Genomic DNA, 17,333 nt, shown 5'->3' on the forward strand with positions numbered 1-17,333 from the left:
TGGAGCTGCCGCAGGATCAAACCTTAAAGTGGCAGACACCTGTTCAGTGAGTTCAGATAATTCATCCCTGTGAAAAATCCGAACCACCGAGGGGTCTTCCCCTGGCAAAGTCAGGTCCCCATCCTGACCTGCAGCCGACCCCTCCTCCTCCTCCTCCAGGGGGCTAAAATCGCCCTCAGAGTCTGGAGGAGAAAAAACCTCTACATCTTCAGACCACTCCACCCGTGGTCTTTAGCGGTAGCCCCCCCCCCCCCCCCCCCCCTCCCGTCCCGGGACTAAGGGACTCTCCCCCAGAAGGTCTCGAAATTGGGAGAGACTGCGGCCCCACGACCGTCTCAGCGCCCAAAGAACCCGAATCCAGGATGGCGGCGGTTCCCAAAATCGGGACCGCCGCTGAAGCGCCAAACTGAGCCGCACAAACCTCCTGCGATCCAGCAGAAGGAACCTCCGCCGCTAACACTGGTGGCGCGAGGGATAGGGCCTTGGGCTCTCCACAAAACCGACAGGGACCGCCAACCGCATCTACACCCCGACGCGCACACAGCTGGCAACGAAGCAACTTCCCCGACATACTCGTGCCTCAGAAACAGCTGATTATAACAACCGGCGAAAAGAAAAAGAAAAAAAACCACTCACCGGCGCTTAAATACTGGCTCAGCTCTCCCAGACCGGCTGAACAACTCCGGAAACACCGGAGTGCAGCTGCTGCAGCTCTCCACACGAGGTGTGCCCTTTTTTTTTTAAACTTTATTTGAGCCCTGCTGCTATAATCTGTTTCGCACTCAAGGCTGCAGGATTAACACTGCAGCCGAGGCACAACGCTGCCCAAAACGGGAGAGCCAGTCAGGGGGAGGGACCCAGCCACCCGGGTGTGACACCCCAGAGGGGACAATGGCACACCACAGAATTCCAGGCACAGGGATTAACACTGTTCTCCAGAAAACGACTGAAAATTAACTAATCTCTCAACAAGGAACCTAAATCCTAGCAGACCGGACAAGCTGCACAGGCTGCATGTCTACCCTCTGCTGAGACTGAGAAAATACTGGAGATAGATGGCTAGGCACAGGTTATATGTACTCAGTTTGAGGTTAGTGTTCTCAGTCTCCCTCTGCTGGTAGGCATGCATAACCCAAGCGTCTTGACCGGTCTGGAGGGTTGCTGAGGAAACTTCTATTTGCAGTGCAGTTCTTGTTCTTCTATGTTTTGATATTTTATTGGTGGGAATGTTGCAGGTGATCAGCCTATTGGTTAGTACAGTGGGATGAGAACCTGGGGAAACCGGGTTAGATTCCCAAGGCAGCTCCTTCTAACTCTGGACATGTCACTAAACCCTTCATTACCCCAAGTACAAAACTTTAGATTGTGAGCTCACAAGGGACAGAGAAAATACCTGCATATAATAGGGAAAGGGGATGAGATTTGAGGTGTACATACTATATAATGACCTAGACTACATCTCCCCTGCCTATCCCTTGCTCTATCCCCTAATGCTCACCTACCCTTGCTCTCACCTCTCCTACTCCCTTCACTCTTGCCCATCCCCTTCCGCCTCATCTACCCCTCCAATTGCTCACTTACCTGTGCTCATCCTTCTACTACTCCCCTCATCCTTGCATCTCTACATTCTTATCTCTTTTATTACTCCGATAACACCCAACTTATTTCTCTTCATCAATACTTTGTAATCCCAATTACTATGTAAGCCGCATTGAACCTGCTTTGAGTGGGAAAGCATGGGGTACACATGTAATAAATTAATAAATAAATAAATATATACAGGTACTTTATTTTGCACATGGAGCAACAGAGAGTTAAGTGACTTACCCAGAGTCACAAGGACATGCACTGGGAATCGAATCACAGACAGGCAGTATATCAAATCCTGTTGTCATATGGTCATAGTCCCAGTATTTTTCTGGTACAGGTATTTTCTAATTTTTATATAGATTCTGGTGGATGAGTTGTGCTACTGTAATGTGCCTTTCTGAGTACAGAGCCCTTCTGACATCAGCACATCATGTGTAACAATATTCTATCGAGCAGGGAACTGTGTCTTCGTGTTCGAGTGTACAGGACTGCATACGTGAGCTAGCTCTATACAAATGAGAAGTAGTAGAAGGATCTGCATTTGACTTTTACTCCAGGGGAGGGGAGGGGGTCTCTGCTTGCTATGAAATATTTTGTCTATAGTCCACTGTCGTTTCGTTAAAAACTTACTATCCCACCTAACAGGAACTACCATCTAGGCAGCATACTGTCTAAAATTAAAAGGGGTTGGATTGTTTGACTAAATGACGTATGGTAGGGAAAATGGGGAGAACTCCAATTTATGATAGGAAAGCGGGGGGGGGGGGGGGGGTTTAATGCAAAAGGTGCTCTGCGCCTGTTAGGACACACACAGATTCTGCCGATTCCATAAGCACGAACTTGGTATAATGGGATGATTACAAAATGTTTGAAAAAGCATCTCAAAAAAGAAAAGTTTTGAGCTCGGATTTGAAGGTATCTCAGGAGGAAAGCTGGCATAAATGAATTCTAAAGTTCAGGAGCTTGAAAGAAAAACGGCATGTCGAGAGTGGTCATGGTGAATTTCCCTAGAGTTGTGCAGATCTGAGGGCCAGAGGAGGGAAATAGGGAACTAGTTAATGTGCTAAATAAGACAGTTCATCACAGGTGCGAATCTTCAATACTAACAGTAAAATTTTAAATGTGATGCGATATGTGGTAGATAACCAATGAGCATTTATGAGGTGCAGCAACTAAGTCTCCAGTTATAGTTCTTGCTGGATTTTTGTGCTTTAGCCCAAACCTTGATGATGATTTTCTTTCAATCTAGGAACCAGCCATTGAACCCCTCCTGAAGCTATACCCACCACAGCTCCTTTACAGTCCAGACTAGTTTCCCATTCTGTGTCTATGGGAATTGAAAGCTTTAGTAAATCATGCCCTTAACACACTATGGCACAGTGCCAGCACCTGCCCCGCTGTGCCACCCCCCATACCAGCCCATTGATGGCTGCATCTGCCTTTTTGCTTCATGTATCACTATGGCCCAAACCCCCACCAGTTTTTCTCTCCCCTTCATTCCCTCATACCATGCCTTCACCCAGTCTCTTTCCAGCAGTTCCAGACACACCGTCAACCACCATCTGGTTTAATGTACTTCCCTTCCATTGTTGCTGCCTAAAAAAAACTGCCATTCTTCTACACATGCCTATATGGCTGGCATTGGTTTTTAAGCTGTGCAGTGCATGAATTCTCATGCAGGTCTCATCAGTTTGAACTGGAGGTCTGCACTGTGTGACTTACTGAGAGCAGCACATGGTAAAAAAAAAGTTGCTTGTTTGGTAGTGGTAGTAGAATGGAATCCTGCTATTCTTTGGGATTCTACATGGAATGTTGCTACCCTTTGGGATTCTGCATGAAAACCTGTCATTCTGAGATTCTGCGTGGAATCTTTCTACTCTTTGGGATTGTGTATAGAATCTTGCTACTCTTTGGGATTCTGCATAGAAACGGAATCCTTCTACCCTTTGGGATTCTGTGTGGAATGTTGCAATCCTGATACTCTTTGGGATTCTATAAGGATGGAATCCTGCTACTCTTTGGGATTCTGCATGGAATGTTGCTACCCTTTGGGATTCTGCATCGAATCGGAATCCTGCTACCCTTTGGGATTCTGCATGGAATGTTGCTACCCTTTGGAATTCTGTATAGAATCAGAATCCTGCTACTGTTTGGGATTCTTGTGTGGAAATATTGCTACCCTTTGGAATTCTGTATGCAATCCTGCTTCTGTTTGGGATTCTGTATGGATGGAATCCTGCTACTCTTTGGGATTCTGCATGGAATGTTGCTACCCTTTGGGATTCTGCATCGAATCGGAATCATGCTACCCTTTGGGATTCTGCATGGAATGTTGCTACCCTTTGGAATTCTGTATAGAATCAGAATCCTGCTACTGTTTGGGATTCTTGTGTGGAAATATTGCTACCCTTTGGAATTCTGTATGCAATCCTGCTTCTGTTTGGGATTCTGTATGGATTAAATCCTGCTACTCTTTGGGACTCTTGCCCTTTGATCTAGTATGGCAAAACTTATTTTCTTCATTTCAAGGCAGTTTATTACCCATGAGTAAGGAGAAATTAGGCCTTAGCTAATTTGCTTTCCTTTAGTCCCTCCGGACTGGCCCAGAGTGTGACTGATGACTTGTGATTTGCTTCGAGCCTCATCTAAGGCTATGACTTTATCTGTAAAAACACCGCATCCAGACCCCCTGGGACTATGTTCAGGAAGTCTTGGAACTTTAGTCTCCCCAAGGCTGCAGACCAACTTGTCCAACTCATCAACAAACAGCAATGAACCCTTAAAGGGAAATTTACTAAGCTTGAACTTAGAAGCTGTATCCGCCGACCAGCCACGAAGCCAAAGAGAGCGACGAGCGGCCACAGATTTATTTATTTAATTTATTTGTTACATTTGTATCCCACATTTTCCCACCTATTTGCAGGCTCAATGTGGCTTACATAGCGCCGGAGAGATGTTTACAGGCTCCGGGGTAAACAAATACAAAGAGATGTGGTAGGATAGGTTCATGTGGTAGGTCCACATAAAAGATTAGTTCAGCGGAAGCGTTGTGTAGTATCCGTTTCGGTCTTTGGTGGTGTTGTGTCGCAGGGTTCTGGCAATTATGTTGGATTGGTAGGATATGCCTTTTTAAACAAGTGACTTTTTAGTGTTTTTCTGAAGTTTATGTGGTCGTATGTGGTTTTCAGGGCTTTTGGCAGTGCGCTCCTTAGTTGTGCGCAGATATAAGAAAAGCTGGATGCGTAGGTAGATTTATATGAGTCCATTGCATTGTGGGTAGTGTAGATTTAAGTACGAGCGTGTTGGTTTAGAGGTATTTCTGATTGGTAGGTCGATTAAGTCTGTCATGTATCCCTGTGCATCACCGTAGATAATTTTATGAGTCATTGTACAGATTTTGAAGGCTATGCGTTCTTTGATTGGAAGCCAGTGGGGTTTCGCGCTTTCAAATTTTGGTTTTCCGTAGATGAATCTTGCTGCTGTGTTTTGCGCGGTCTGGAGTTTCTTTAATGTTTGTTCTTTGCAACCTGCATAGATTCCGTGGCTTAGTACAATTGATTATATCAGGTTGCGGAAGATTGCCCTCGGGGAAGTATTTTTTCACATGTTTGAGTTTCCACATTGAGTAGAACATTTTCTTTGTTGTTGATTTTACTTGTTCACTAGTGTAAAGTTGCGGTCCATTGTGACGCAGAGGATTTTCAAGCTATCTGAGATGGGGACGGTGTGATCTGGGGTGTTGATTGTTGTGGGGTTGTGCGTGTTGTATTGGGAAGAGAGGATGAGATAGTGTGTTTTTTCTTTGTTGAGTTTTAGTTTGAATGCATTTGCCCACGATTCCATGGTGTTCAGGCCTAGCTTTATTGCAGTAGTGATTTCTGTCAAGTTAGTTCTATAAGGGATGTATATGGTGACATCGTCTGCATAGATGAAAGGGTTAAGGCCTTGGTTGGACAAGCTCTTAGCTAGCGGAGTCATCATTAGGTTGAAAAGGATCGGCGATAATGGTGAGCCTTGTGGTACTCCGCAATCTACTTTCCAAGGTGGTGATATGTTTGCTTTTGATTTTACTTGGTATGTTCTTGTGGTTAGGAAACCCTTGATCCAGTTGAGTATGTTGCCGCCGATTCAGAATTCCTTGAGTAATCTTAAGATATTGTGGTTTACCATGTCGAATGCGCTAGACATGTCGAATTGGAGGATGTTATTTATTTATTTTTTATTTATTGCATTTGTATCCCACATTTTTCCACCTTTTTGCAGGCTCAAAGTGGCTTACAATACATCATGGATAGTGGAAATGAGAGGGGAGTAAACATTTGGTGTTACAGAAGGATTTTGGGTTGCATGGTAATGGAATACATGATAGTAATATAACAGAAGGCATTATTAGCATTTCTGGATATATGCGGGAGATTCACATGTTTTGGTCTTTGTGGTATATCTTGTCGAAGAGATGGGTCTTTAGTAGTTTGCGGAAGTTTGTCAGTTCATAGGTCGCTTTTAGGTTACTTGGCAATGCGTTCCAGAATTGCGTACTCATATAGGAAAAGGTTGACGCATGCATTAATTTGTATTTCAGACCTTTACAGTTGGGGAAATGAAGATTAAGGAATGTACGAGATGATTTTTTGGCATTCCTGGATGGCAGGTCTATCAGGTCTGACATGTAGGCTGGGGCATCGCCATGGATGATTTTATGTACTAGGGGTACATACTTTGAACGTGATGTGTTCTTTGAGTGGGAGCCAGTGGAGCTTCTCTCGTAGGGGTTTTGCACTTTCGTATTTTGATTTTCCAAATACGAGTCTGGCTGCCGTGTTCTGGGCTGTTTGGAGTTTTTTGAGTATTTGCTCTTTGCAGCCAGCGTAGAGTGAGTTGCAGTAATCTAGATGACTGAGTACTAATGATTGTATCAGATTACGGAAGACGGTCCTTGGGAAGAATGGTCTTATTCTTTTTAATTTCCACATTGAGTGGAACATCTTTTTGGTTGTGTTTTTCACGTAATTCTCAAGTGTTAGGTGCCGATCAATGGTGACTCCAAGAATTTTCAAGGTTTCCGAAATTGGTAGATTTAGTTTTGGTGTGTTGATGGTAGTAAATTTGCTTGTGTTGTGTTGAGAGGTGAGTATTAAGCATTGGGTTTTTTCTGCGTTGAGTTTTAGCTGAAAGGCATCTGCCCAGGAGTGCATGATATGTAGACTTTGGTTGATTTCATTGGAAATTTATTTTAGGTCTTGTTTGAATGGGATGTAGATCGTTACATCATCAGCGTAAATGTACGGGTTGAGGTTTTGGTTTGATGATAGTTTGGCCAAGGGTGTCATCATTAGGTTGACTATAGTCGGTGAGAGGGGAGATCCCTGTGGAACTCCACATTCAGGTGTCCATGCAGCTGATGTAGTCGAATTTGATGTCACTTGATATGAGCGTGTGGTTAGGAATCCTTTAAACCAATTAACTACTACTACTACTATATAGCATTTCTATAGCGCTACAAGGCGTACGTAGTGCTGCACAAACATAGAAGAAAGACAGTCCCTGCTCAAAGAGCTTACAATCTAATAGACAAAAAATAAAGTAATCAAATCAATTAATGTGTTCAGGAAGGATGTGTAGTAGGATTCCATGATCAACCATGTCGAAGGCACTTGACATGTCGAATTGTAGAAGTAATATATTCTTGCCGGTTGCAATCGTTTGTTTGAATTTTGTCATGAGCGTAACTAGTACTGTTTCAGTACTGTAATTAGAGCAAAATCCTGACTGGGAGTCGTGTAGTATCGAACTTGTTTAGATAGTCTGTGAGTTGTTTGGTTACCATCCCTTCTGTTATTTTGGTTATTAAGGGAATGGATGCTACTGGTCTGTAGTTGGTTAATTCACTCGCATTTTTCTTTGCATCTTTGGGTATGGGGGTAAGTAGAATGCTTCCTTTCTCCTTTGGGAAGAGTCCATTTTGTAGCATAAAATTCACGTGTTTTGTTAGATCTGTTATAAAGTGTTGAGGGGCCGATTTCATAAGGTTATTTGGGTATATATCTAGTTTGCAATGAGATTTGGTGAATCTTTTAAGCGTTTGGGAGATGAGATCTTCCGATAGTATCTGCTGGGTATATTCCAGGGTCTGGGTCTAGACAGTCTAGAAGTGCAGCGTATTCGATGGGGCTAATAGGTATTTTAAGTCGCAGTTCTACTATTTTCTCTTTGAAGTACTTCGCGAGGTTTTCAGCTCCTGGTGTGTCTTTGCTGTTGTTCGTTAATGGTGTGGTGTCCAGTAGTTTATTCACGAGTTGGAAGAGTTTGTGTGTGTCCAATTTCAGTTTTGTAGTATAGTCTTTTGGTTTGTCTTATGGTGTATTTATATTTTCTTCGGAGTTGTTTCCAAGCATTAAGTGTAGGATCGTCTTTCTTTTTACTCCATGCACGTTCTAATTTCCTAACTTGTGTTTTGTTTTTTCAGTTCTTCGTTAAACCACGGTATTAAGTTCTTTCTGTTTGAGGTTCTAGTTTGAATTGGGGCGATGTTGTCTAATATTGTTCTGCATCTATTGTCCCAGTCTAGGAGGAATTTGGTTGTGTCTGCCTTTGTTGTCCATCCATTATAATAGATCTGTTGCCAGAATACTACCGGGTCTATTTTTCCTCTCGTGGTGTAGGTTTTTCGTTCTTGTTTTTTGATTGTGGTTTTCGTTCTCCATTGGAGGGAGATGTGTGCTTTGTAGTGGTCTGATCACGGTGTGGGTGTCCATTTTGTATCTGCTAATATAAGGTTTAAGTCTGGATTGAATTTGTATGCGATTATGTCTAGTGTATATCCTTTGGTGTGTGTTGGTTGTGCATTTGGTACGTGAAGGTTCCATAGTTGTAGGAATTGTTTACATTCTTGGGTGCTTGTTGAGGTAAGGTCTTCCAAGTGCAGGTTGATGTCGCCTATTATGATAAGGTTTGAAGTAGAGATTCATGTGTTCGAGATGAAGTCCATGAGGTGTGTTTGAGTGTCTTGCCAGTTGCCTGGCGGCCTGTAGAGTAGGATTGCGTTAAGGTGTTCCTGCAGGTTTGGGTGATTGATTCTTACCGATGCAATTTCAAGTTGAGGCAGGATGGATTCAGCTGTGGTTGTGATAGTGAACTCGGATTTGTATGTTATGGCTATTCCACCTCCTCTTTTCCCGTTCCTTGTCCAGTGGGTGATTTTGTATCCTGGTGGGCATAAATCTAGGATTATGGGATCCTTAAGGTCGTGGATCCAGGTTTCAGTGATGAATAGGAGTTCAAGATTGTCTGTGGTGATCCAGTCTGTTATGATCTCTGTTTTGTTTACTACTGACCTGGCGTTTGCGTAACCAGTTGGATTGGGTGGTACGGTTCGATCCGGGCTGTGGATGTCTTAATTTTTATTAGTTGTCTGTTTTCTTGGTATTTGGTTTTGTTGTTTCCTTTCTTCCCTTTCTATTGATTATGTCCGTATGTATTTGTTTTTCCTTTCAGTTGGTTGTTATTCTTTTGGTCTGGTGAGTTGTAGGTGGGTTGTCTATAGGTTTTATGTATTGTGGGTAGGTTGTTGTTTAAGTTGGGAGTGGTCCATGCGTGGTAGATTAGGGGGAGGAAGTAAATTATCATGAACAGATTTTTGGTATTCATGTTGGCTATAGTTCGTGTGCAACTTAGACAGTAAGCAGTGCAATATACGCAGTTCAGTATAAGCAGTACAGTATGAATAGTTCAGCATAAGCAGTGCAACTTAAACAGTAAGCAGTATAGTATACGCGGTACAGTATAAGCAATACAGTGTTAGCAGTGCAGTATATGCAGTACGGTATAAGCAGTACAGTGTGAATAGTTCAGTATGAGCAGTGCACTTTTAACAATAGCAGTATAGTATACGTGGTACGGTATAAGCAATACAGTGTGCGTAATGCAGTATGAGCAATGCAGCTTAAACAGCAAGCAGTGCACAATATAAATGGTATGCGCAGTGCATTATGAGCAGTATAGTCTAAGCAGTACAGTGTAATCAGTGCAACTTAAACATTAAGCAGTGCAGTAAACGCAGTGCAGCATAAACAGTAAATTAGTGCAGAGTTGAAGTTCTTTAAAGCAGTATTAAGGTAGCACAGTTCTGGTATACCGAGTTGGATATTTTGTTGTTGTTTTTTCTTTCTTTTCAGCTGATCAAACAAAGCTATAGTAGAGAAAGTCAAGCATTTTATAACTTACTCCTGGACAGTGGGACCCTCCGGCTCATTAATATGCCAATCATCGTAGCTGTCGTCATGTGCTGGCTCCGAGCAGTCGTGTGCGGTATGGGAAACGTGGCCTGACCACAGGCTGCTCTGGGCCTTGTGTCGTTCGCGTCGCCTCGCTAATCTCTTTCGGTGGCTGCTCCTTTCTCTGGGCCTTGCGTCGTTCGCGTCGCCTCGCTAATCTCCTTCGGTGGCTGCTCCTTTCTCTGGGCCTTGGATCGTTCGCGTCGCCTCGCTAATCTCCTTCGGTGGCTGCTCCTTTCTCCTGCCCTCGCAAATCTCCTCTGATGGCTGCTTCTTTCTTCTGTCGCTCCTGCCTCTCCCGCCTGTCTTTCTCTGCTGCTCCTCGTGATCAGCGCTTCGCTTCCTTCTACCGCCAGCCGGCGTGCAGCGAAACTGCCTGATTGGCGATAATGGAGGTAGGTGCAGCGGGTGATCGGCGATTTGGGAGGTGGGTGCAAGCGGGCGGGTGGTTAGCGATGTCGGAGGTGGTTATCGGTTGTCGAGTGGTCAGCGGTGCAGGAGGTGGGTGCAGACAAGCAGGTAGTTGGTGAGGTTGGAGGTGGTTACGAGCGATCGGGTGGTTGGTGATGCTGGTGGTCGGTGCGACGGGCAGTTGTTGTGGATCAGGGCCAGGTAGCCCGGCAGTTTTTGTTGGGGATCCCGATCAATTCTCTCTCGCATTGTGGCCCAGACTAGCAGCCTGAGCGCTTTTCCGGGTTTCACGATGTCTCTCGCTATCTGGTGCCCGGACGCCAAAGCTGCCGTCCAATCTCAGCTCTCAAAGCCCAGCCTTTCTCTCGCTCCACTTCACAGTGAAGCCACGAAGTCGAGGTAGGCCACGAGGTAGCTGGTAGCTGCGGGCAGCTTCGGAATCGCTCTTCCGCGTTGGCGCTCAACGAGACCGTCGTAGTCCACTCGTGGTCTCCTTTTTTTTTTTATATATATATTTATTTATTTATTTATTTATTTATTTTAACAAGCCTTACATCTTGTAAAAGTAACACAGAGTTAGAAATTTGTTTTAAACAAAAAGTTTTTCACAAAACAAACATCATTATTATTAATCTCTTTCTTAGACCTCAAAATTGGGGGTTATTCCTTAAAGATAAGGAGATCTTTTAAATACAAAATCATAAAGGAATCGGCCTAACTCAAATTCACTTTCTTAATATATTAATCAGTTGTTAAACTATTCACTGGGGTCCACTGGAGAGCCTTTTTTGATCCAAGAAACTTTTTAGTTGCTCAGGCTCGAAGAAAACATATTTAACATTTAAATATTTTACAATACATTTGCATGGATAGGACAAGAGAAATGAGGCTCCCATTGCCCTAGTTTCCTCTCGAAGTGCAAGGAATAATTTCCTCCTGTCTTGAGTATTTTTAGTCACATCCGGGTATATCCAAACCCGGGATCCACAAAAAATTTTCTTGGAATTTTTAAAATACAGTTTTAATATAGCACTGAGATCTTGTTCAAAAACTAACGATATGATCAAAGTTTGACGCTGGGTAACCACTGAAAAAGATTGTTCCAGAAACATTGAAAGATCTTGTATTTCTTGTTCGTTCCCTCCACAAACGGCCTGGTCTCCGATTTCTTTCACTACCCCATCTTTCTTTTTAGACAAAGGAATATAGTAAATTTTATTTACTGGAGGAATATGAGATGGGGAGTATTGTAAGTTTTCAGTCAAATACTTTCGAAATAATTCCATCGGGCTCAGGCCATTTATTACAGGAAAGTTCAATATTCTTAAATTAAGACGTTTGTTAAAATTTTCCATTTGTTCAATCTTCCTCAGTATCGCCAACTTATCTTTAATCAAAGCTGTATTAATCGTTTTCAGAGTCGCTACTTCCGATTGAATTGAATCAATTCTAGTTGTTGTATCTGTTTTTAAGTTTTCCACAGTTTCAGTTAAGTCATTAACTTTACTCACAAGTGATGTGGTCTCCCGGGCCGAATTCGCTACCGTCTTTGTAAGATCTTGTATGGCTTTCCAGATCAATTCCAGTGTCACCACCTGGGGAGCCCGAAGCTCCAAGAATGATTCCTCTGCTCTCGTTGGGGGGGAGCCGCCATCCACAGATCCGTCGCCCTCATCTTCCGAAGCAATCGGGTCTGACCCCCTTTCCCGTTGATGAGCTGGACAGGGTGGGGGATTAACCTCTGGCGGCGAAAGAGTTGTTTCGATTGCCTGGTGGGCCGACGCTCCTTCGTCGGCACCCACAGCGGCCCGCTGAACGCCGGTATCTTGTGTGAGATTTGTTGTGAAGCGGTCAAGCGTCGTCTGGATAGGCGAAGAGGTACGAACCGTTGGCGGTAGGTTCTTTACCGCTCCTTTCCTCTTAGTATGAGGCATTTTAGGAAATAGACAAGGTAACAGTTTTTAATCCAGAGTAGCTCGATCGCTCACATTCAACATCGAGTCGCCATCTTGGAAACGCCCCCCGCTCAGGATGCCATGGTCTCCTATTCGGTTGTGCTGTGATCTCGGTCCGTTCTGATCCAATCTAGGATGGTCCAGGACAGCGCAGAACAGCACAGGTAATTCCTTTTTCCCTAGGAGCTCACCACGGAGCTTCCTACCTGGCGGCCATTTGTTTCCTCTAGCTATTTCCTGCTTGAACTTGGTTACTAGAGTGAGTAATACTGTTTCTGTGCTGTGTAGAGGATGGAAACCTGACTGAGACTCGTGTAGTATTGAGAATTTGTTTATGTATTCTGTAAGTTGTTTTGTTACCATGCTTTCCATCAGTTTGACTGACAATGGGATGGATGCTACTGGTCGGTAGTTGGTGATTTCATTTGCTTTTTTCTTGGTGTCTTTTGGTATCGGGGTGAGTAGGATATTGCCTTTTTCTTTTGGGAAGAAACCTTGCTGCAGCATATAGTTTAGATGGGATGTGAGATCTGTTATGAAGCGGGTAGGGGCGGATTTCAGTAGGTAGTTGGTATCTAGCTTGCAGTGAGTGTTGGAGAACCTTCTGAGCACCTGTGTCGTTGGTAAGGAGGGCGAAGTTAAGCCATATGCGGTTGGCAGGGTATTCTCCATTGTTTGTGTCCAACTCCTTAAAGTTTTCAATGTTAGTGTGTTGCGTAGGTTTATAATTTTTTTTCTTTGAAGTACTTAGCAACATTGCCTGCAGATGGAATGTCTGAGTTTGGTGCTGTAACCAGATTGGTATCTAAGAGTTTGTTCACGAGTTGATATAGTTTCTTTGTGTCGTTATAGTCTGTCCCTATTTTCGTTTTATAGTATGATCTTTTGATCTGTCTGATTGCATATTTGTACTTTCTTTGTGCTTGTTTCCATATGTTGTGTGTGAGTTCATCTTTTGTTTTATTCCATGCTCGTTTGTGTTTCCTGCCTAGTGTTTTTAGTTTTTTCAAGTCATCGTTGAACCATGGTATCGAGCTGCGTGTGCGTGAGATTCTTGTTCTTAAGGGTGCTATTTCATCTAGTACATTTTTACATCTTTTCTCCCCAGTCCAGAAGGTAGTATATTGATTCTGTTTGTGCTGTCCATTCCTTGTATATCAATTGCCAGAATTTTATCGCATCTACATGACCTCTTGTTGTGTATGATGTGTGTTCTAGAAGTTGGTATGCTCCCTTTTTCCGCCAGTGTAGTGCTAGGTTTAGTTTGTAATGGTCGGTCCAGGGTGTTTCTGACCATTTAGTATCAGTTATTAGTAAGTTCTGGTCTGTTGAAAGTTTGTGAGATATGAGATCAAGTGTGTGCCCTTTGACGTGGGTTGCTTGCATTCGTGGCCAGTTGAAATCCCATAGTTGGAGGAATTCTTTACTGTCTCGCACGTTAGTTGAGGTTGGGTCTTCTAGGTGTAAGTTGATGTCTCCTAGTACTAGTACATTGGTGTTGGTTGCACATGTGTTGGAGATGAAGTTAATCTGGCCTTCGCTCCAGTTCCCTGGATGTCTGGAGAACAAGACACAATTTAGGTAATCCTGTAAGGTTTTGTTGTAGATTCTGATTGAGGCAATTTCAAGTTGAGGTTTCATGGACTCTGCGGTGGTTTCGGTGGTAAAATGGGATCGGTAGATTAGTGCTATGCCTCCGCCTCTTTTTTTCTTTCCTGGCCCAGTGTGTTATTTTGTATCCCGGAGGGCATAGGTCTAGGATTATGGGGTCTTTTTGGTCTTGGATCCAGGTTTCATTAATGAAGAGTAAATCAAAGTTTTCTGTCGTTATCCAGTCTGTTATAATTTCTGTTTTGTTTACTACTGATCTGGCATTGATGTAGCCCACTTTGATTGTTTGGTTTGGGTCTTCTGCATCCAGTGTTGTGTGTACTTTTATTAGTTGTTTCTTTGTTGGGGTAGGTTTGCTTGGGCTCTTCTTCTTTGCATTCTGTGTTGTTTGTCCACATGTTGGTGTTCTTCCTTTGTTATCTTATTGTCTGCTTGATGAGGTGTGGTGTATCTGGTGGGTCTTAGAAGATTGTACAGTATGCGAATGGTGTTTCTGTTTACAAGAGGTGTGGTTGTTGTAAAGTTGATTAATGATAAGCAGTAGATTATTAGGAGTAGTTTGATGGTTTTCATTTTGGTTTCTATTCACTGGCGGCTAGTAGTGAGCTGATTCTGATGATAGTTGTGTGGGTGTCGTTATTGTTCTTTGGAGTGAGTCTGGTGTTCAAGTCTTGTGTGTTATGTCGTCTTAGGTTGCTAGTTGGGTTTAGTGTTGAGCTTACATAGGCATGCGTAATTGGGTATAGATAAAGCCGTGGACTTAGAAGAGGCTCAAAGCAAAATCATAAGTCATCAGTCACATTCTGGGCCAGTCCGGAGGGACGCTGAGGAAGTTAATATTTCATTCCACTCTAGTGCTTATCTGCCTAATTCAGGCATCAGAACATACAAAGCGAAGTATAAAGTTAAAATACATTTATAAATTTAAAATAACAGTAAAACCTAATACCCATAATAAAAGCAAAAAAATGCAAAATACTAAAATATAACCTAGCAAATATCCAAGCATAAGATACAGTTTTCATGCGATGGCAAAAACAGTGATGAATTGTCCTCTTCCTTTAAATTCTGAGGTAGGCTATTTCAAAGTACTTGGAATTCAGAAAACCACTTAGGGCTTACTAACACAACATTTTGAGCTTGGCTGAAATGCAATCTACATGAAGGATTAGACTTAACCAGTCTCTCTCTGATAATATGGACCAAATGTTATGTAAGTTTCAGAAAGCGAGACAAGCCAGCTTAAAAACCTAATCCTTATAATGAATTTGGAACTAGTGAAGAGTGAGCAAAACAGGGAAAACATTTTCCTATTTAGCACTTTATATTAAACCATTTTGTGGGAAGGCTAGCAGAATGTGTATTACAATAGTACAGGTGCCTACAAGCCCCTAACTGCATTACAGTTCAGAAATTCTAAGGGCAAAAAATAAGATCCATAACAGTTGCACTGTTTGCAAACCAGGCTTTCTTTGTGTACCATCTGGGACAGTGTCGCCAGATGGGTTTGTTTTTCCTATACCGTGACCACTGTGAACTTCACTCCTATTGGATTCAAGCTATGCTGTACTGAATCCAAGAGGCTGGGCTAGTGACCTGTGCAGCTCAGTCTCGGTTTTCAGCGATCATCAAGTATGGAATGGCTGGGTGGTGGCTATTGAGTTCTGTTTGTATTAGCTTATTTATGTGGCTCACTTAACAGCTCTCTCCAACATTATCTTCTATGCTTGTTCTCAGGGAGATCTTCTTTAACAGTATGGAGAGCCCCCTTCTTCGAGCCAAATTGATCAATATCATGTTTGACCACAGCTGTGAGTCCCTGCCCTCCTTGCCACTGCCACTCTCCTTGGCTAAGATCCTGTATTTCCTCAAACACTCAACACTGCTGCTGGAATATCAGGTAGTCTACAGTGGACAGATTCTTAATTAGAGTAGAATGGGTTGGTGTGCATCAAGGGTGCCATAGGGGGCACTTCTCCGTGCCTTTAATCTGTCCCTATGGGAGGGGGGTGGTGTTTTCTGCCTCACACTCAGGATCATGCTTTGTCTGTCTCCATGGTTAGGACAGTACTGGAGAATGGCAGCGTTGGGATGAAATGCTTCACCATTTGTGTTTGCTGTTTCTGAGCTACCAAAGAATACTTACAGGTAAGATTTCTCATCACTTCTATGTCCCTTCTACCTTTTTCTTACTTACACTAGTCTCAGTGGAATTTTCCCCCTTCTCATTTCAGAACATCTGAGAACATCTGTGACTGAACGGATCAATTTAATAATCCAGGAGGTCAAGCCTCAGCTGACCCACCATGATGACATAAGCACACAAGATGTTGAACTGCATATGAGCGCTTTCTGCAACAGGGTCTCACAGCTTCAAGGAGAGGTGCTGTCCCCAGCCCTTCAGATGAGGATCTGTGTCCTGAGAACTCTCCTAGACATGGCCACGTCCCAGAACAGGTCAGCTTAGGCGTCCCCTCCTTACTGAGTAGCTGTCGTACAACTGTGGCTCTCTCCTGATGGTGAGTGTCAACAATGAAGTTGAGTGAAGAAGTATGATTAGAAGCAAGAGGCCCACAAAACGTGGCTGGGTATGAAGAGCCGCTACAGACATGAGCTGCTTTTGTTGACTTTCAACAGTACAGAACCTTATTCGCTGCTTTTGTTGACTTTCAACAGTACAGAACCTTATTTGCTGCTGATCACTGAGGAGAAAGAACCTGTTCATTTTTAGATACGAACTATTTTTATATGTTATGTTCTTACTTTCATTTTAGATCAAATCGCAAAGCTCAACTTCTATCAAAGCACAAAAGTCAGGCTTGTAAAATGTAACTGAAAGCAGAGCACAGAAAAGCATTAGGTAAAACATCTACAACCTTGCTCACGCATCTATCTTTGATCTCACTGGTACAACTGAACTGCTTCCTGTTTTTAGAAGCCTCTTTCTGCTCTAGCTTCTGCCATCCACTAACTGCTCAGATATTGAGTCCTGGAGGCTCATTTTAGCTAAGATGTGCTGCTTTGCCATACTAAATCAGTTTTTTCATAGGTCCCAGACACAAAACAGCTGTATTTAAGCCGAGAAATATTATAGTTAGTATCTGGGAAAAGTTCTTAAGGTTTTCATTAATGAAATGTCAGGTATTTTCAATTTACAGAATGATTCTCAGAGAATCTGCCTAGCAGCAACTATCCTTATTTGCTCTTTGCACAATAACTGTACAAATGTAAATGTATATATATATCTTTTTCCTAAATGCTTTTTAATGAAGCCATCCTATTGCAGGCTGTTTTTTTGGGGGGTGGGGGGGTGGGCAGTCTTTCCAAATGGGTTAGTTTTGAGTGTGAAAAAAAAAAATACTCTAGAATACAGAATGGAAAAATCAATATTATGCAAGAAAACCCACTCTGTAAATCATCAATGAATTAAAGCCAATGTTGCCATTTTTTTGTATAAGTCACCGAGGTCTTTTGTCGGTTGCCTTCTAGGAGA

At 43.0% G+C, this 17,333-nt stretch overlaps 1 protein-coding gene across 3 annotated transcripts in view; it reads left to right on the top strand.

The window, feature by feature from the left end:
- SIMC1 (SUMO interacting motifs containing 1) overlaps positions 1-17,115 on the top strand; it is a 37,518-nt gene extending 20,403 nt beyond the window's left edge. For all 3 annotated transcript variants that reach the window (XM_030212185.1, XM_030212187.1, XM_030212188.1), the window contains exons 8-10: positions 15,578-15,740; positions 15,904-15,988; positions 16,075-17,115. In XM_030212185.1, the coding sequence (XP_030068045.1) occupies positions 15,578-15,740; positions 15,904-15,988; positions 16,075-16,307 (481 nt within the window). In that variant the 3' untranslated portion in view covers positions 16,308-17,115. The remainder of the gene's footprint in view (positions 1-15,577; positions 15,741-15,903; positions 15,989-16,074) is intronic.
- The last annotated feature ends 218 nt before the right edge of the window (positions 17,116-17,333 follow it).

This window comes from Microcaecilia unicolor, chromosome 8 (assembly GCF_901765095.1).
Source record: "Microcaecilia unicolor chromosome 8, aMicUni1.1, whole genome shotgun sequence".
NCBI lineage: Eukaryota > Metazoa > Chordata > Amphibia > Gymnophiona > Siphonopidae > Microcaecilia > Microcaecilia unicolor.